This window comes from Phoca vitulina, unplaced genomic scaffold, assembly GCF_004348235.1.
Source record: "Phoca vitulina isolate PV1807 unplaced genomic scaffold, GSC_HSeal_1.0 scaffold17, whole genome shotgun sequence".
Taxonomy (NCBI): domain Eukaryota; kingdom Metazoa; phylum Chordata; class Mammalia; order Carnivora; family Phocidae; genus Phoca; species Phoca vitulina.
Genome location: NW_022589720.1, coordinates 35,233,636 through 35,254,294, shown reverse-complemented (window position 1 = coordinate 35,254,294; position 20,659 = coordinate 35,233,636). Strand labels below are relative to the sequence as shown.

Here is a 20,659-nt window from a genome sequence, read left to right as displayed (position 1 = left end):
CTAAAGGAAATATAAATCTCATACTTTTTTCATTTCCCAAGTAAAAAATTAGCTGTGAGTCTGTTTGAATTTCACTCAGTGAGCATAAAATTTGCGTCAGACATTGGGTTCTCTAGCACAGTATATTTTGTTGTTGTTACAAACTTGAAAACTTGATTAAACAAAATTTAGAGCTAAAATTCCATTTCTAGAAGTTCTCCTACATCAGCCTTAGCTTAGCATGAATATAGTTAAATTTTGTTATGCTCATGTTCCAGAGTGATCAATTAAGTCAATTGTGAACTTTACCGAGTACAATTAAAGCGCAGAGAAATTTAAACACATACATTGGGGTGTTTTAGGGGTATAGACTAAAGCCACATGTCTCAATATGAAAATTTATTTAAAAGTTCAAATTTTACAATATATTCTACAATTTATCTTAATATTATAAGGCTTTAAATTTCTCACCACTGAGGAAAATGGATGATGTGGACAGATATATTTATTCCTGTCTTTTCTGATACTCTTGTACTCTCTCCTGTATTTCCAGGTTTAAGGGACCAATCAGACTGGAACTCAGTGAGCAAAAGGGATAGTAATAGGGGAAGTAACAGAAGGCTGGGTCATATATGGCCTTGTGGGCCATTGAAAGATTTCTGCTTTCACTCTAAGACTGGAATACTTGGAAGGTTTTAAATAAAGACATGACATGATCAGACTTACATTTTAAAAGGATAATACTGGTTACTGGGTTGAGCTTAAATTATCAGCAAAGGTAAAGCAAAGAGACCAGTTAGAAGGCTTTCAAAGTCATCCATGTAAGAGATGATAGTGACCTGGACCAGTTTGTAAGAGTAGAGATGAATAGGTGAATATATAGGTAATATTCCAGGAATATTACTCAGCAATAAACAGCTAAAGAAAACATCTACTGATATATGCAACAACATGGATGCATCTCAGAAACATCATGCTAAGTGAAAGAATGTGGGATTCAAAAGCTTACATATGGTGTTATTCCATTTATGTAGAATTCTAGGAAAGGAAAAACAAGTGACAGATCATTAGTTTCTTGGGACCAAAGTTGAAGATGTAGGATACCCACAAAGGAGAATGAGGGAACATTTTGGAGTGACGGAAATGTTCTAAAATGGGCATGACAGTGATTGTTCATGGAAATGTACATTTAAAGTGTGAATTTTATTTTATGTAAATTATACTTCAATAGAGATGTAAAGAAAAAAATAAGTGTATTTGATAAAATTTGCTGACAGCAGTGGTGTATGGAAGAAAGAAATATGGCAAAACCAACCACACTGTTTTTGGTCTCAGCTACTGGTAGAAAGTCATCATGATCTGATTTACAGAGATAAGATCTAATATGGTAAAATGAAGTTTGGGGATAAGATTTCAGCTTTGGATGTGTTAAATGTGAGATCATTATTACACATCCAAGTGAAGGTGCTCATTAGGCAATTGGACATATGAATCTGGATTGAAGGAAGTCAAGTCTGCAGATAGACATTTAGGACTTCTGAGTGTAAATATATCACTTAAAGCAGGAAATTTAAAGAACACAGCATTCCCTATTAATGAGTATTGAGGCAGAAGAGAAGAGGAGCACTAGAATAATTTCCAAATTTCTCTATCATTTATCATTTCTATGTAACTGTCTAAAACCCATTGCAATTGCCTAACTAAACTGACTAAACACCTAGCTAAAAGATGCTCATTAGCAATAACTATTGATTGAATGTGCCTCCTTAAGATCGTCTAACACTGAGAAGAAATGAAAAAAAACAAACTCGTGTCATCATCTTGAAGTGTCAGTTGATTTTGAGAAATTATAACATGAAGCCTTAAAGACTTACCAAATGAAACAGAATTTACTCTTCTCCATTTGGAATAAATTAACAAAAAATCTTACTGATTGTTAGAAACAATGTAAACCTCTGACCCCTTTATGATTGAGTGAAACAGGATTGAAAACTCCTTTGCTTTGCTTTCTCTGCTCACCTGGCTTTGACTGTGGATACTGAGTGACCCATTGCTCCATTTCTTGTACCTACTTCTTTACTTTGCTTGGCCAATAACAGCCAATTCATCACCTGCCTGATACCATATGTGTCTGATAGTACTGGCCTCGCAGTAGGTCCCTAATATTTTAGTGAACAGCTACTCTCATTTTCTGCTAAGATGTTTCCCTGGCAAGCTTGTTTTGTACTGTCTTGCTAAATGGTTCTAACTTTAACAAGGCACCTCTGAATTTATGCCAATTAGATTAGATGTCATTGTCTTTTCTCATGGCTTTAGGAAACATAGTTTGGAACTTATGAATTTGGCTTGGTTCTGGAAAGCCAGTCATGTTTTAGATCAACCAGTGACTACTAGTTTTTATCATATTTGAGTTGAGAGACTTTGGATTCTTTTCTTTTTAAATTTCATAACTAGTTTTCTGAAAGTGTCTCCTTTTTTAGGTAATATTATACATAATCAATATGATGCTGGTTTGCTATAAAACTCAAGAAGCAATGTCAATAGATATTAATAAATAATTTCCAGTTCAAATACTATTGTTCAATTTGTATTACATATATAGGTTATATTCAGAAATCCATATTTCTGTATGTTGATATGAATATAACACAAAATACAAACATACAGATATGTATGTTTGCGTGTGTGTGTATTTTCTTTTGAAATCAATTACCAATACTCACCATTTTTCTAAAGCTTGGTCTTGCTTAAACAAGACCTCTATGCTTTTTCCTATTCTATAGTGCTATACTTAGCACTTTCTTCTAATAGCATCTCCTTATTCTCTGGTAGGTATTTACCAGAGGTTATTTATTAATTATATAATGTAACTTCCCCATTGGATTAACACAGATGTTTAAATTGTTCTGTGATGAGACTGACAACTGATCAGTACTCTCGTCTGAAACATGGATTTTGACTGATTGTGTTTAATATATGCATGTGCTGCTTCATTACTTCTTAATACCACCTCATGTCAAACTTGATAAGTACTGTAATGACATCAATTTTAATCTTGTTTAATACTGTGCACTTAAAGAAAAATGTGCTTTTAATTTGTGCAGACGGAATGATATTTTTGTTAGAATTTCTCACTTTTAAAAAACAAATCAATCCAAAGGAATGTAAATTTTAAGCACTATAAAAATTCCTTTCTTCATCAAATATGTTGCTTCTCCATGGTAATTTGCTGGTGAGTCATTAATTCATTGTCTTCTTTTAATTATTCTCCAGATGATATTTACTCATAGTAATTGTTCTGTATCCTCAGATATTCAGTTGCTTTAATTTTGGAAAGCCACGGACAGTGAATTAAAAACAGTTGTGTTAAAAACAAACTAGAGAGACTTTCAAAAGTAAATCAAGCTGTTACTAATGCTAAGAAATATTTTGACCAGGAATAATGAAGAAGAATATTAGTGATATTTAAATGATGTCCTTAGTTTCAAATTATTGATCTTTTTAATACACTTATACAAGGCTTATGTAAATAATTTATCATCCATCACTAACAGCTTAAAAAACTAGTTGAGGGTGGTAGAAAGAGGATATTGGAAATACACTATTAAAAGAACTATTCGGGGCGCCTGGGTGGCTCAGTCGGTTAAGCATCTACCTTTTCTGCTCAGGTCATGATCTCAGGGTCGTGGAATCGAGCCCCACGTCTTGGGCTCCCGGCTTAGCAAGGAATTTGCTTCTCCCTCTTCCTCTGCCCCTCCCCACCGCTCATGCTGTCTCTCTCTCTCAAATAAATAAATACAATCTTAAAAAAAAAAAAGAACTGTTCAACTCTTCATTGAAAGGAGTGAATATATCTTCCCAGTGGAGATCCAACATATCTAAATTGCATCTTTTCATTGAAGAATTACATACACACACAACATAGCCTACATGTATGCACACACAAACACACAAACAGGACATACGATGTGGCAACAATCAATGCATCTAATTTTTTAAATTTATACTATTTTATTACTTTACATTAACCCACATTATTATTTTGAAAGTTTCAATCATGTGTAGCCTATAAGATTTAACCTTGGTGTGAAATGTAACTTCTAAATTTATGGCTAACAGGCTTTATAGTTTAGGGAACACTTTGTCCTTACCATCTAATTTCTGAAAATTAAATAACATCATTTAAGTTAAAAGTTAATGAACTAAGTTATGAATCTTTCAACTACTTCAAATAAGGCATATTATCCTACTTTGGAAAAAAATGACTAGACAATTTTGTGACAATGAATGGGTATTTGATATTTCACTCCAGTGTATCATTAGAATTAATTTTAAAAAAAAGGTTTAAAAGTATAAATGTTTTACATATATTTGACTTTATCAAAGAAAAACAGCATTTTTGCTAGTACTTCAAGTAAGTACTTTAAATCTGGTTCCCAATCAAGACTAAATAATATAGTTTTCCCAATAAAAGAGTATTTTAGATCATATATAACTAATCAATTCGGTGAATATTAAGCACCCACTATATGTGAGTCACTGTATTAAAGAGAGAATAGAGATACAATGGTAAGAAGATACCTTAAGTTGGTCTAGTAGAGAATACTCATGCCTTTAAGGAGCTTATAGGCTAGCAAAGACTATAGACAATTTAATAAGCAATTATGATAGTGGGAAAAGAGCCAGGGTATGGGTTTGGTGTTATGGGAGCAACTAATCTGATCTAGATTCTTACTACTGTGATTTTCTGATAAGCATCATTGAGGACATTGTTAGAAATGCCAAATCTCAGTTCCAACCCCGACATACTGAATGTGAATCTTTGTGTTAACATGATCACCATATTATTTTAGTGTACATTAAAGTTTGAGCCAGGTATCAGAGAAAAATACTTAGAGAAAATAATATTTAAAATTAACTTCAAAAGCATATGGTTAGTTTGTGGAGGATGAAGGTAAACATATGTTGGAAACAGAAATGGTTGTCCTTTAAGCCAGATCTATAGCTGCTGGTTGGATAAAGAAGGTGTGGAGAAAGAAGGGGGATGATGTCAATTTGGGTCATAGTGTCTTTGATGTGCTTTTGAAACATTTTTTTTAAGAGTAGATACTTAAGGGGAAGAAGGCCATGTGAATATGGAGATCAGGAATTAGTTTCCTGCTAGAGCCATTGACTTAGAGATTGGTGGTATATTGACAATAACTGAAGTCATGCAAGTGGGAAGGATTGTTAAGGGAAAATATGTAAGGTGAGAAGAAAAAAGGCCTTGGGCATAGTCTTGGAAACACCAACATGTACAGAAGAGACACGAGCAAATAAGACTGCAAAAAGCAGCCAGAAAGGAAAGAAGAGAGCTAGAATATACAGCTGGAGAACCAGGGGATAAGGTGTCTTATTTAAGAGGAAAGGATCAATAGTTCTTCTGCTAGAACCTAAGGAAAGGATTTGGTGGTAGATTATTTATTGGGGAGTAATTCCAAGAGGCAGAATGGTGAAGCAGGAAGTGTGAGTGGGGAGAAGGGAAAGCCAATGAACAACTAGAATTGTTTTCCAATGTAGGCAGGTGAGACTTAGTCCTACTGGGACCTTCTGAGAAACCATGTAAAACATACCTTAGAATTCTCTCTCTGAAGAATGGGAAGTGTGGCCATAATCTGTAGAATCAAGTCCCTTTTTGGTTGAATGTTGCCCTGGGAGGAGTTACGTACACCCCTCCCTATCCCCAGACTTCCATGTAACTCTACTTTGAGTGGAGCAAGTTTTCTAAGCTTCTCAGCCCTGAGGCAGAAAGCCTGAGGTGCACTGTCCACCATAGGTACGGTTGAGGTGAGAGGGGGGCCATTTCACAAGGGCAGAGGGGTTGCATGTTGCATTAATAGTGTCTGTTCCTCATGTTTAGTACTGTTCAGATACTAAATAAGAAAAATCTTTGCAAAGTATCTAAGTATCATGACAATCATTGGAAAATCATGGAAATAAAGAGGAGTATTCATGGAATAGAAGGAATAGAAGCTATAATTAAATGTTTACAATTTTAATGAAATGTACAGTGAGATAAGGAATATAAACTACTCATTCAAAAAAATGGTTAAGAAAAGGAAAAGTATAAGGTGGTAGATGGAAGGCTACTTGTGCTCAGTTGAGAGTCATTTTTTGAAGACAGGATTGTCATGTAGAGAATAAGAGCACAGACTATAGATCCAGATTGACTCAGTTCTAAACATAGCTTCAACATTAATTAGCTGTGTGACTTTACACAAGTTATTTAAATTCTCTGTGCCTCAGTTTCATAATCTGTAAAGTGAAGATACTGGTAGCAATCTTTTGAGATTTTTGTGATGATTAAATGAGTAAATATAAGTAGTATTTAGTTGAATGCCTGGAAAATAATATGTAATATCCAAGGGTTAGATAATATTATTATTATTTTTATTATTATTACTATTATTTTAAATGGAGAGGTGAGTATATTTAAATGCTATGAATTTAAATGCTAGAATTTTTTCTTTATCTCTATATTTTACAAACTTACCTAAGATATGTCTTGGTGTTCACCTGCTTTTGTTGATTTTGTTGGGAGTTCTCTGTGCCTCCTGGATTTGGATGTCTGTTTCTTTCCCCAGATTATGGATGTTTTCAGCTATAATTTCCTCAAATAAATTTTCTGCCCCCATTACCTTCTTCTTCTGGTACTCCTATGATACGAATGTTATTATGTTCTATGGAGTCACTGAGTTCTCTATGTCTACATTCATGATCTAATATTTTTCTTTCCTTCTTTTCAGCTTCATTATTTTCCATAATTTTTACTTCTATATAACTGATTCATTCCTCTGCTTCTTCCATCCTTGTGATCATTACATTCTGTTGGTTTTGAATACTGGTTTTTGCATTTTTCATTTTGGCCTGTCTAGTTTTTAGGATTTTTTATCTCTGTGGTGAGGAACTCCCTGGTGTCTTCTATGCTTTTCTCAAGACCAGCCTGTATCCTTATGATTGTTGGTTTAAATTTTGGATCAGGCATATTACTTATATCAGTTTCAATTTGATCCCTGGTCATGACCCTTTCATGTTCTTTCTTTTGGGATGAATTCCTCCATCTTGGCATTTTGTCTAGGTCTCTGTCTTTTTCTCTGTGTTAGGAAAAACTGTTATGTTTTCTGTTCCTGAGAGTAATGGCTTTATAAAATAGAGGTCATATACTGTCCAGGGCCTGGCACTTCAGAAGTGTCTCTGGTGTATGCTGTATGCACTCTGCCACTGTGTTTCGTCTGCTCTTTCCCTCAAGCAGTCCTCTGTAGAGTTTCTCTTTGCCTGCAGTGGGGAGTGCTTGGACCTTGGCCAAAGTGTAGCAAGTTTTAACTAGGAGTGCTCTGGTCTACACCTGATGTTATTTCCACTACAGCTGAAGATTTTTGGAACTTTATGGTCAGTGGATGTGATGCCTGACGTGGGTTTGTGCTCTTTTGGGGGCAGGGCTCACTGCATTGGTTCTCAGGCACACTTGCCCCCGAAAAACAGCTCCCGCAGAGGACAGGGGGAAAGGGACTTGGTGTTAGTGGTTTAGGCTGCCAGTGTTGGCACTGTGCTGCTTATTGAAGTTAATTTATGCTGAGGGGAGGGCAAGGGAAATGGCGCCCACCAGCTTTTTTGTCCCCAGAGAGGCAATGCCACGTCTCTCAGATGTGCTCCAAGACGGGTGACCCATCTCTCTCATTGCATCCCAGGGGATCCTAAGATCACACAGTTTGTCCCCCTCCCAGACTATCTGCGCTCCTTCTCCATAGGAGCACTGCAACACCCACCAGACTCTACACCTGCCATATATGGGACCTCTAAAACTCCAGTTTTTGAGTTCCACTGGTTGTAAAAACTCTCGAAAATTAGCCCTTCTTGTTTTCCCAGTCAGTGACTTTGGGGAAGTGTTTTCCTTGTGCACTCCTCTTTCTCTCTCCCTCCCTCCCTCCCTTCTCTGTAACCAGGGTTCCTTCCCCTCCACAACATCTGTGATCCGTTTCTCCCCCAAACCATGTCTCCACACCTCCTACCTTCCATGATGCAGCCTCTTCTCTCCCTCTCGTTGTGCAATTTGTTTTCAGTCCTCAGATCAATTTCTTGAGTGTTCAGAATGATTTGATATTATCTAGTTGTGTTCAAGGGACAAGGCAAGCCTAAAGTCCTCGTATTACTCCACCATCTTAGCTCCTCCCTATCATTACAGTCTTAAATTACACATAGACATCCCACAGGCTAAGAATCTGCTCTGGGTATGTGCTACATTGTAAAAAGTGTCCTGAGATACTATAAAACATCATTATACAGTCATTCAATGCTTCTTAAGAGAAAGACTTCAAGAAAAAGTTGACTACTTATATGGAGTGTTTCATAGATTTGAAGACTGGTGTTAGAATCATAAAATGAGAGGTACATTTGATTTAATGAGTAATTATGAATAACCATGATACTTTTCATTTTTATGGAATTTGCTTTTATAATAAAATGAAAAGTACACCTTCTGATTCCTATCTTCCAGGAGCATTCAGTATGTAAAATCATGCTTGGAGAACTGAAAATTATCTACTTTTTCAGATGTACACAGGACTGTCTTGGTGATGAAGAAAACTCTTCTTATTTTCAAATAGAATACATATACTTTGCACGTGTTTTTATTAACTTCTGCTGTGTTCCTAATTGTTATAAACATTTTTGGAATTATAAGAAGGCAGCTTCTCTTTTCTAATCAGTAATTTACTCCTACTTATAGCTGTGTTTAACTTAAAACCTGATATCACAGATTCAGACAGAAACTGCAATTCTTTAAAGAACAGATTCATCCAGGTTACCTTCAATAGGCTAGAAGCAGAATCTCATACTTAATAAATGTCCTCTGAATAATAAACAATAACAACTTGTAATAATAAAATACGAATCCAAAATTTCAATCCATGTGGGAGACTCTCCCTATCTGGCCTCCTCCACTGATACCATTATTACAACACAAAAGAGTCAGAGATCATATTCTTGGTCTCCTTTACCCAAAGAATTTTCAGAAAGTATGTAACAAACCAGATTTTCAATCGGTGACTACTCACGTGCAAACACTTCAGTGGTTCGGTGGTGAACAAGACGGGCAAGGACGGACACTTAACAAGTAACTGCAGGTGCTCTTAGAATAACTAAGGCATAAACTCAGCATTTTTTCTAAGTGTATACCAAGAGGACTTTAGGTGACCAAGGAGTCAGAGAATATTTCCTTGATGTAGTGAGATTTGAGGAAGAAAGTTAAAGAATGAATAGGAATTGGCCAGGAAATTATGTGGTGGGACAGCATTCCAGATAGAAGAAAGTGCGTGAGCATCCAGAGACTAGGGTAAGTTTAAGAATATTAAAGAAATGTAATATACCAGGGCATAGTGAGCAAAGGGAAAATGTATATGATAGAGCAGGAATAGGCCAAATAGGCCCAGGAAGTCAGACCTTGATCCTGAAAGCAATGGGAAGCCATTAAATGGCTTAAGGGAAAGGAGTGACAATAAGGTTAGCACTTTAAAAAGATTTCTGTCTGGATTATGGAAAAGAATAAGAGTTGCAGTCAGGCATGCACAAATAGATACAGAGAATATAGTTAGAAAGTTGGGAATGAGTTTAGAGGAGAGATTAAGTTACTTTGACTAGAATGATAGTAATGGTGATACAGGGAAATGGAAAATTATTGAAACTTCTGGCAGTAGAATTTATATGATTTGGTGGTCTTGAGAATTGGGGATGAAGTTGTAGGGGATATAAAATAGGGTGATTCAGTTTTCAGATAAGGTATCATTCATAGATATAAAAACAATATAAATGTCATTAAAGCTTCTATTTTAGATTTATTAGAATTGCTTACATTTACCATGCTATGATTCTAGCTCTCCCCTCTTAATCAGAACAGGTCAGAGACATAGTTATACTTGCTGTTTTCATTTCCATTTCTTACTTCCATTCACTCTCAAGTTATTGCAATCTGTTTGGAATTACCCCCATTCCTGATGTTTATACATAGTCCAATGAAACCACTTAAAGCAAAGTCACCAAAACCTTTACTGAAGCTAAATACAGTAGACACTTAAACTTACCTCTATTTAGACATCCTAAACATTTCAGGAATGAAAGTATGCCTTAAAATTGTTTTTTTAAGTCATATGTTAGTAGTATATTTCTAAACTGAACACAAAATTATGGAAATAAAAGATCTAAAAAAGAAGATATTTGGAATTAAATTGTCTCTAAGAATTTCAGGGATTATTCAAGAATGTAGGAGAAACGTAAGGGAATGTAGAGAAAATGTAGAGAATATAGGGAAAGGTAGGGAGAAATGCAGACAAGGAATATATGAAATACATAATAAGAAACATGGATCATATCCAGTATAGAGGATCAAATGCAAAAGTTCAACAACCAACTAGAGTAGTTCGAACCTAGAATTCTACATGTAGTTAGTTTAACAATTGAGTTTAAGAGATATTTTCAGACAAGAAAAAATTCAAAAAACCTATATCCCATTTAGTGTTTCTTAGTGATTTCCTTGGGGATTGACTCCAGCAACATGAATAAATAAACAAAAGAGAAACATAGGCTCTGGGAATAGGGAACCCAACCAGAGATGTTATAAAGGGAAATCCTACTGGATATCAGCTAGGATAGGGATGCTGGAAAAAAATTTCTTGTGCAAAAAATAAAAGTCATTAAAAATCCACAAAACCAAAGGAAATGTCATCAAATGCTGCACTTGGCATTGTGGTAAACAGAGTAATGGCAATGTGGTAAACACTGTATAACCGCTTTGGTAGGTTCAATTTCAGGTACAAAATTACAATCCACCTTTATGTTATAAAAGTAGAGATGACAAAAGTTAAAAAATAGAAATGAAAGAATGAGTTTGTTACATTTCATTTGGTAAACTTGTCTAGAGTTCTCTGAACAAGAAATAAAGATATAATTATGTTATGTAAAGTTACAAAAGAGACCGAGGGAAGAATTAACACTAGTGACACAATTGCAGAATGAGAGAGAGGGTGAGAAGATATGGGGGGCTGTTAGTGGCTACACCACCTTTCCATGGCAAAAAGTCAATAAATGTTGCCTATAATTGATCCACATAAGAATTAGAAACAGAAGCATATTACTTAGCAATATAGACAAAACACCTTTTGAAAGTGGTAACATGGGAGGAGTGAGTTTAATAATGGAATGTTGTCTTCATTATATATATTAGATCTCATTTTTAGTATGTTCATGCAATATTTTTATGTATCATTTTAATTGCACAGAAAATTTTGAAAATAAAAGTACATTAGAATTTTAAATGATAATGATGTTATAGTCTCTTCTAATATTTTTAAAGATGTTTTTATTTATTTTAGAGGGGGGAGGCGCAGAGAGAGAGAGAGGGAGAGAGTCCTAAGCAGAGTGTACTGGGTGCAGAGCCGGAGACCCTGAGATCATGACCTGAGCTGAAGAATCAGATGCGTAACCAACTGTGCCACCCAGGCGCCCCAATAGTCTCTTTAGATCTGATGGGATGAACTTTTGATTTTATATATTCAAAAAATACTTGTATTTGCATCTTTGTTTTTCAAAAGTCTCTTCATCAGTGACTATTAAATGTATCAAGTCATCTTTCACATATAGTATAACCACTAACAGAAACTTTTCCATATTATCGTTTTTTTAAATTTAGCTTCCAACACTTAGTTTATTCCATTATCCACCGACCACTAGGTTGTTTTTCAAAGAGTAATTATTATTTCATTCTTCACATCACAGGTAGGTCTATTTTCAAGTCTCGTTAGGTATAGGGAAACAGACAAAAAGAAGTAGCTCCTGTTTTCGGTAAGTGTTGTGTTCTAACAAAGATCATTACCTAATTTCCAAATTCACTGATTATGGTGCAATACCTCTTTTCTTAGAATATACTTCTTTTGAGTACCTCCCGCCCCTTGAAACTTTATTCTTCTTTGCTCTGAGTCGAGGTTTTTTGGTTCTGTCACATCTGGCTGGCTAATCTCAGTTCCCTTAACTTGATCAATTTCCAACTGCTTTTAAAATGTAGGTTCCACTTTTTTTTTAAATCTCTTTATTTGACACATTATCCCTCAGTGATCTCTTAGCCATTGACTATGTGTATATTTTTTCTTCTAAGTGCCTGACCTACATATAAGCATTAGGATGTGCCATAGGCATCTTAAACTTAACTTACCAAAACTGAATTTCCTTTCTGTCCCCTACTCTCACTCAAAAGTGCTTCCTTATGCCCTAAGATAGCACAGTTCTTGGCAGATAGAAGTAGTTCTGATGTTTTAATGTAGGGAAGGCCTTTTAAAACACAGACTGCTAGAACTTCTGGTTCTGTGGGTCTGGGGTGAAAACTTCCAATGTGCATTTCTAACAGGCTTCCCTGTGATCCTGGTGATTTATCTTCACCTTAACTGCAGTTTGAGAACCATTGGCATGCAGCAATCAGTTAATATTTGGTAGATCAATAATTACTATAAATGGATTAATGTGTAAAATATGTAATACGGGTTCAAAAATCAAATTGAACTCAGTATGATTAAATGACAAGAAATATTCATAGAACTTTAGTCTGAAAGAACAAAGAAGATCATTTGGTGAAACACTCTCTTATTGTAGATTAGTAAACTCAAGTATAAAGGGATTAAATGATTCATATGAGGAAAAATAACTACATTCCACCAATCCTAACTTTCCATAAAAATAAAATAACTTTATGTGTAACATTTGTATTTAGCTGATCAAGGATTAGTTTTCTAATTCAAGATAGACATTGAGCAGATTATTTGTTTCTCTAGATGAGTAGGCCCTTGCACATAGGCACAAATTTTGTAAAAATGAATTGAAATACTACTAACTTCTAAGGCTGCCTCCCATGCCCACTGAAATGCATGCAAAGAACAGAGAAATCTAGAGCTTAGTACCCTGGCTAAGGTTAAAGATTCTCACCAATCGAAGCAATGTTTGGGCAAGCAGTTTTTTTGAGAAGAGTAAACAGAGATTACTTGACCCCTACTGGTCCTGAAGAAAGTTGAATCCTTTATTTGTCCAGAACTGAAAGGACTTTCATCAATGCAGTAAGTGTCAAAACTGTGGCAGTCCTGTGCTCTTAAGCTGTTTTATTGTTTTCCCAAGTTTGAATATTTAACAAGATTCACCAGACTTTACTCGTATGAGGCATTTGTTTAAAGACAAAGGATTACAGGGCTTTGGAGAAAGAGAATGCACCCATGGCATCAAAGGCCCAAGAACCTTTCCCCAACATGAGCTCCCCGTGGGCTCAATCTTCAGGCATGTGGAACATGCTGAGTTTCTGGCTTGATCCACCAAAATCTGTGCAAGGAGCCTTGGTTTGGGGGGGAGCTCAGCAACAAAGCTCTCAGTAGCTCTTTAAATAGTCAAGCCAGGGGTGCCTGGGTGGCTCAGTTGGTTAAGCGACTGCCTTCAGCTCAGGTCATGATCCTGGAGTCCCGGGATCGAGTCCCGCATCGGGCTCCCTGCTCGGCGGGGAGTCTGCTTCTCCCTCTGACCCTCCTCCCTCTCATGCTCTCTGTCTCTCATTCTCTCTCTCGCAAATAAATAAAATCTTTAAAAAAAAAAATTAAAAAAAAAAAGTCAAGCCAGAATAATCAAACCAGATAGACTAGCTGCAAAGCATTAGTGCAAAAGTTAAACTTGGGGTTCCCAGTGGAGCCTCAGACCCTAAACAGTACATCAAATATCCCACTGCCCTCTTTTTGGCTAAAAGAAAAAAATCAGATGCATGGATGTCTCTAGAAATAAAGATAGAGCTTTTTCAGTCCAGCTGCAAATCAACTTTATCCTACACAGCAGTCTTATAGAGGTCACTGAAACTTCTTTCTTATGGACCAGCTGCATGAGGGTCAAGCAGACTGAATCCCAGGTCTCTAGAAGTGGGTTACCAAGATTAGGTAGGCATACAGATTCTGAGCTCTTCAGGAAAAATTAACCAATCCTTCTCAAGTACATGCTAGAAGCCACTTACACAAGTGACAGTGGAAGCATTGGTGTCTAAATATAAAATGCTTAAATCATAATCAAGTTGCTTCAGAGAGAGATATATATAGGCCTGCAAGCTTTAAATACTTGGGGGACAGTCTGGTGACCAAATAAAGAAGTCTCATGACAAAGTTGTATTTCCTTTAAGAATACTAATCTCCAAAAGGGAATGTCTTAAAAATAGGAATGTTATGTGAAAGGAAAGTATGTCCAAAAAGTTGAAGAAATATAATAGGTTGCTGTTTCTGATTAGATGTATGTGTTATCAAGTACCAATTACAAATACACTAATTATGGACAAGGATTTGGGAGACCTCTAAGTCATCAGAAAAAGATGTGAGGAAAAAAAAAAAAATCCATGTGTTCTCCAAAACACAGCAAATGTGTTTTTTTAAGGGAAGAATCTTATTCCAGTATGTTTATCCAGTTTTATTACCTACTTTTTTATTTGTATTCAATTTTATCATCTATGCAATGAAACTCATTTGGGAGGCTCTAATTAATTGTTTCAAAGTATGGTCTCATGACTACCTGCATTTGCAACTTCAAGGGAATGTTTCTCAAACTTAAATGTGTATAGGTCATCTGAGAATCTTTTTTTAAGATGTAGACTCTGATTTCATAGGTCTGGAGTAAAACCTGAAATTCTCTTCTAATAAGTTCCCAGCTAATATCTATGTTCCTTTTTGAATACCAGGGATTTATTTTCAAATTGCGTATGTGTGTGTGTGTATGAGTGTATGTGTAAATTCACAAAAACAGATACATCAAGGGAATCAATCTCTGGAGTTAAGCCTGAAAAATCTGCATTCCCAAAGTCAACTTCAACCCAAGTTTTATCAACAATTAAGTTTAAGAACTACTTGGTTAAATGAATTTAAACATCTAAGTTAACTTTTGGCTATAAAATTATGTGGATCTAGTCTCACCCTGATACTCTTTAAGTCCTAAATTGAAGGGTGACATATTCTCACACTTTTCAGGCCATCTGTGTTGCTTGAGTATCTATGACTTGGAAACAGCTGCCAAGCTCTCTGTCACTAAATTCAAATTTTAATTAGGTCTGATCTTTTGCTAAAAGGTCTAAGATAAAACCATTTGTTCTACCCAAACCTAGGAGATTCTATATCTGGATGAGGGGCCAAACATAACATGATACTTCTTCTAGAACACAGCTAAAAAAAGATTCCAAAAAAATAACATCACATTTTTTTCCTGTCTCGTCACTGAGCTTTTCTGGAGTGACACCTTAAATTCACTCTGAACTCCTTTCATGCCCCTCCACATCTCAGTTCTCTACAGGAAATGTTTACCTAAATAAATCCCTCGCAGGGTATGTGACATAGAGTAGGTACGTTACCTCCTTGTCCATTAGTTCCTTCCCGTCAAAGGATTTCTTCTTTTTGTTACTGTTATTCAAATATTATTGAATTGAGCACAACAAGGTAACATGATGATTTCTCATACAGCCTAACAGTGTTTTCCAATTTCCTTTTTCCTTTCCTTGCAGTATAAGCAAGTGGAGCAATACATGTCCTTCCATAAGTTACCAGCTGATATGCGTCAGAAGATACACGACTACTATGAACACAGATACCAAGGCAAAATCTTTGACGAGGAAAACATTCTCAGTGAACTCAACGATCCTCTGAGAGAGGTAAGATTTAGAGTCCTTGACCTCCATCGTACATGGTCATGGTCGATTTTCTCTTTTCATGGCAAATCTCCAAGCCCGTGTTATGATACTACTCAAGAAAAATCAGAACTAAATGTTAACACATCTTTTTTTACCTTTATTCTCCCATAGGTTCTCCCGTATATAGACTTTTAATTGTTGAAAAAAAAAAGTACTGGATAATTGTTCTTATACTCATGATTGTCAGAACGGTTTTATCTTCGATATCCGTGGTTATAAGAGTTCCTTCATGTGTCCTCATTGTCTATATCTTGCACTCTATCCTCTCATGTTTACTGAACTGTTTCTTTATCTTCGTTTTGATTTCTCCTCTCTTCCCATGTTCATTTCACCTATTTATTAGACCTTAGACCCTGATTACAGACTAACCTGACCTGTTGCAAGTAATTCATTTTGTCCTATCTCCTCATTAAAACACTTCAACGTCAGTACTCACCTGTTTGCCTTGGAGCTTCTTTCCATCCCTCCCTAGAAGGCTTCTCTCTGCCCCCGGGGAATGTTCTGGTCACTCCTAGACCAAAAGAATATTGGCGTGATTGTTCATATTTCTCACACTGCTTTTCTTTCCCTTCTTTCTTTTACTACCAACCTTCTCAAATGATTACTGTGTAGTCATTACAATGTGTGGTTTGATCTCCACTTCTTTACCGTAGTTGTTTCCCTGAAAGTTATCGATGATCTGTTACTCATCAAAAAGCCTTTGTCTTTGAACCCTTGGTGGTCCTTTTAAACTGTTAGCAAAACACACAACCTGAATCTCTTTTTTGGGCTTCCTTAGCACTGAACCATTACTAAGCCTTAGGCTTTTCATTTTGCATTTCTGGATTTGTTCTTTTTTTTATTTATTTCTTCTTGCACCTTAATTCTGTAAATATTGCACTCTTAAGTTCTTGCCATTAATGCTGTTTTCTTAAAATCTACATGATTTTCCCGACTCCATATATAGTAAGCTATGTAATACAGTCATTATCTTCCATTACTAAACCATTTTTCCTTTGAAGTCTCTCAGTAAATGTTTTAGTCATTCTCTCAAATCATTTGGAATGTAAAATTATAGTCTTTTTTCTTTTAATCTTTTTCTGCTCTGCCCGTCCAGTCAATCACCAAATGCCATCAGTTCACTGTGGCAGTCCGTCCCACACCTGCGCCCTTGTTTCCTTGCCCACCACCGTTGCTCTGACCTTAATCTTCTCATGTGGACAATCGGAACTGTCTCCTTAGTTTGCCTTCCAGCCTCTGGGCTGTTTTCTCTAACTACCATTTAAAACATCATTGCCAGATTAATCTTTTTTTTTTTCTTTTCATATGTACGAGCTACTCATTTCTCTGCTCAGAAACTTTCACTCTTTACATACAAAATTAAATCAAATTTAGCCTCCCTAGGCTCATATTCCAGCCCTTCTGTGCTCTGATTTCAGCTAAATTTCCAGCTTTATTCTCCCTGCTGCTCTACGTGTTCCAAAGTGGCCTAGAGCCAAACTGTGCAACTTGCTGTTTTGCAAAAATCAATTATAATTTCTCACCTTGCATCATATGTTTTTCAGAAATGTCTGTCATCTGTTAGCAAAATCTAGTTCGAATATTTCTTTATTTACAACTTTTTTTTTTATTTTCCAGGATAGATTTCATTTCTCTTTTCTCTGACCCCTAATGCACTGAGTCAGCAACTCATGTGTGCTCCTTATCTATTCTGTCTCTGTTATCATTAGTGTTTCATATTTGTTTTCTCCACTTTTGTCTTGAAAGTTCCTCAAAAGCAAAGGCTCATTTATAGTTTAAATTTTTCTTTTTTTTTTTTTTTTTTTTTTAAAGATTTTATTTATTTGACAGAGAGAGACACAGCCAGATAGGGAACACAAGCAGGGGGAGTGGGAGAGGGAGAAGCAGGCTTCCCGCGGAGCAGAGAGCCCGACGCGGGGCTCGATCCCAGGACCCTGGGATCATGACCTGAGCCGAAGGCAGACGCTTAACGACTGAGCCACCCAGGCGCCCCTATAGTTTAAATTTTTCTTGAAATTCCTAGTACATGTAGCATATATTAAATGCTCAATAAATATTTTCATTGCAACTAATGTCTTTACCATTTATAACCATTCCTAAGCTTTTGCATCCCCTAAAAGGTATTCGTAATTTTTTTGAGCCTTAAACTATCAGTTAAGAGTTTGTCAATAAAGGAGCTAAAAATCTGCTGTTGATTAGCTTATTTTCTTTACAAACACCTCAAATAAGAATATCATTTATTTATTTATTTATTTATTTATTTTGCTTTGGGAACCACAATTCAAACTTCATTTTTTGTTGTATTTTTAAAAATAAAATAATGGGTTTTTTTTTTTAATCTATCAATATGCTTTGCTTTATCTCTTTGTTGGATTACAGAATTTGTTTTAAATCTAAATCCCCTAGGGCGCATGGGTGTCTCAGTCCACTAAGCATAGGACTCTTGACTTTGGCTTCGGTCGTGACCTCAGGGTTGTGAGATCGAGCCCTGCTTTGGGCTCTGTGCTGAGTGTGGAGCCTGCTTAAGAGTCTCTCTCTCTCTACCCCTCTCTCCCCTACTTTCTCCCTTTTTAAAATAATAATAATAATTATTATTATAATAATAAATAAAAAAATCCAAATCCCCTTCACCGAAAGGCAGAAGGTCAGGACACTGGAACCAGGCTGGGTTCTCAAGGGCCCAGAGCGGTTCAAAGACAGGACAGGAGAAGCCATAGCAGGGAGACAAATATAATCCAAGAGACAGTATCAGATATTAAGACTAAATCAAAAGACAGGAAGACACTATCAAACTAAGAATATATTTCAAAGAAACAGGAAAGGGTCACCTGGGTGGCTCAGTTGGTTAAGCGTCTGCCTTCAGCTCAGGTCATGATCCCAGGACCCTGGGATTGAGCCTGCATCAGGCTCCTTGCTAGGAAGCCTGCTTCTCCCTCTCCCTCTCCCACTTCCCCTGCTTGTGCTCACTCTCTGTTTCTGTCAAATAAATAAATAAAATCTTAAAAAAAAAAAAAAGAAACACAGCAATTTTAGGATTCCAGCATAAAATGTCATTGAGGGAATAGAGAAAGCCAGGATAAAAATGAGTGTAAAAGCCCTAAAGTTGCATGCTTAAATGAGAAGCATTCCTCTGGGCTGAAAATGCACAGTGTAGTATAAAATCGGGGTAACAAGAACATCTTCTTAATCGTGTGTATTTTATTAACTACCCTTTCTCTTGCCACACATTAACTTAACTCTGATCTTCATTGGAAAAAATGCACTTTTCATTTTTACCCCCTACACCCATCCACAGCCATATGAGACCATATGTCCAATTTCCTTCTTTCCTACAACTATTCAGTCACTAAATTATGACCAATGTTTTTCCTCAAATTTTCAAATACCATAATTCAGGGTCTCAGCATCTTTTAATTCAACATCTGAAGTGCTCTCACAACTGTTCTCCCTGCCTTTGATCTCAGTTAGCTCAAATGCATACCATCACACAGATTGATAGAAAACACGAGTTTGACGATTCTCCTCTCTTCTTCCTAGAACCTGCTCATGATCTCCCATCCCCTACAGGAAAAAGTCCAATTTTCTTGACAATGCATATGAGACACTCCATGCTCTGCCTTAATCTTTACTTTTTTCTATTAATACTTCATCAACAGGGAATTGTTCGTAATTTTCTGGGGAAACGAAAAGTGCTGTTGATTGCCTCATTGCTTTTCCTCATGCTGCTCTATCTTCACTCCTTTCGACTAAGCTTATATTCCACTTCCCAGTAAGCACTCTTACTACACATGAACTTCCTCATAAATTTTCCCTGACCACTCTGTCTCTCACATTGTATTTATCACTTGTCAGTTTATTGTTTGTCTCTTCTAAGACTATGAGCTTCTTGAGGCTAGAGATGATGCCTTAATCTTTATATCTTTATTGACCAGTTATAGTAGGAACTCACTAAGTATTTACTGAGTGAACAGCCTGTAACAGAATTATGAATGAAAAAAAGACTAAGAGTTGTGACTACTTAATAAAATTAGAGATCTTATAAGTGGATTCATTAAATGCTCAGACACTTAACACCTTAAAAGGTGAAAATCATGTTCTTCATTTGTTCCCTGCTTTTCAGCTTTTGCTCATCTGGCATCAGAATCATGCAAAAGCCTACATTTAATGTTATACTGAGTTAAGACTTTATTAGAAAGGAAACAAGATGAGTAGGATAAGAAAGTAAGGAGACATATAGCAGAGAGATAACAGGAGTCATTATTTAACTAAAACTTGAACCTAAAAAAGCCAGACACGTTTTCTGAAGAAAAGTTCAATAAGAACAATGAGAAATTACATCTTGCTCCCTATTAAATTGGACTATTATGTACTTACTGTATTAAAGTCATAGTGGTAGATCACAAGAAATCTTTTTAACTTAGACATTAAGGCATCAACTTGGGCAAAGGCATATTTTGGTCACTGTTGTGCTCCTAGCGTCTAGAAAGTGCCTGGCACATAGAAGACATTGAATGACTGATATCATATATGTCAAATGAGTGAAAGTAGAATACTCAGAAGAGGAAAGCTGGATTATTTGTTATGTATTTTGTGACAGAAGGTAAAAATATAAGATTTGCATGGTATACACATATACATGCAGTGTATAATTGCTAATCATATGTTCAATGTTGAGTCAACCACTATTTTATATTGCAACAAGACTTTTAACTTAAAATACTTCATTGTGCAGAAGGCTTATTTTTATGAAAATATGTAGCCTAATTTGAGATGCTAATGTATACTAAAGAACAGTGATTTCTGCTAACACAAGTCTAGGTACTCAGGAATGTATAGAAGTGAAAGGTAAGTCAAACCTTCAGACTCTCAAGAACATATGCAAAAGACCTATTGCTTAAAAATATAAAATGC

General features: G+C 36.0%; 1 protein-coding gene across 1 annotated transcript in view; it reads left to right on the top strand.

Moving 5' to 3' along the window:
- Positions 1 to 20,659, top strand: part of HCN1 (hyperpolarization activated cyclic nucleotide gated potassium channel 1) — a 391,500-nt gene that overhangs the window by 305,279 nt on the left and 65,562 nt on the right. The window contains exon 5 of the mRNA XM_032415216.1: positions 15,563 to 15,709. Within this exon, the coding sequence (XP_032271107.1) occupies positions 15,563 to 15,709 (147 nt within the window). The remainder of the gene's footprint in view (positions 1 to 15,562; positions 15,710 to 20,659) is intronic.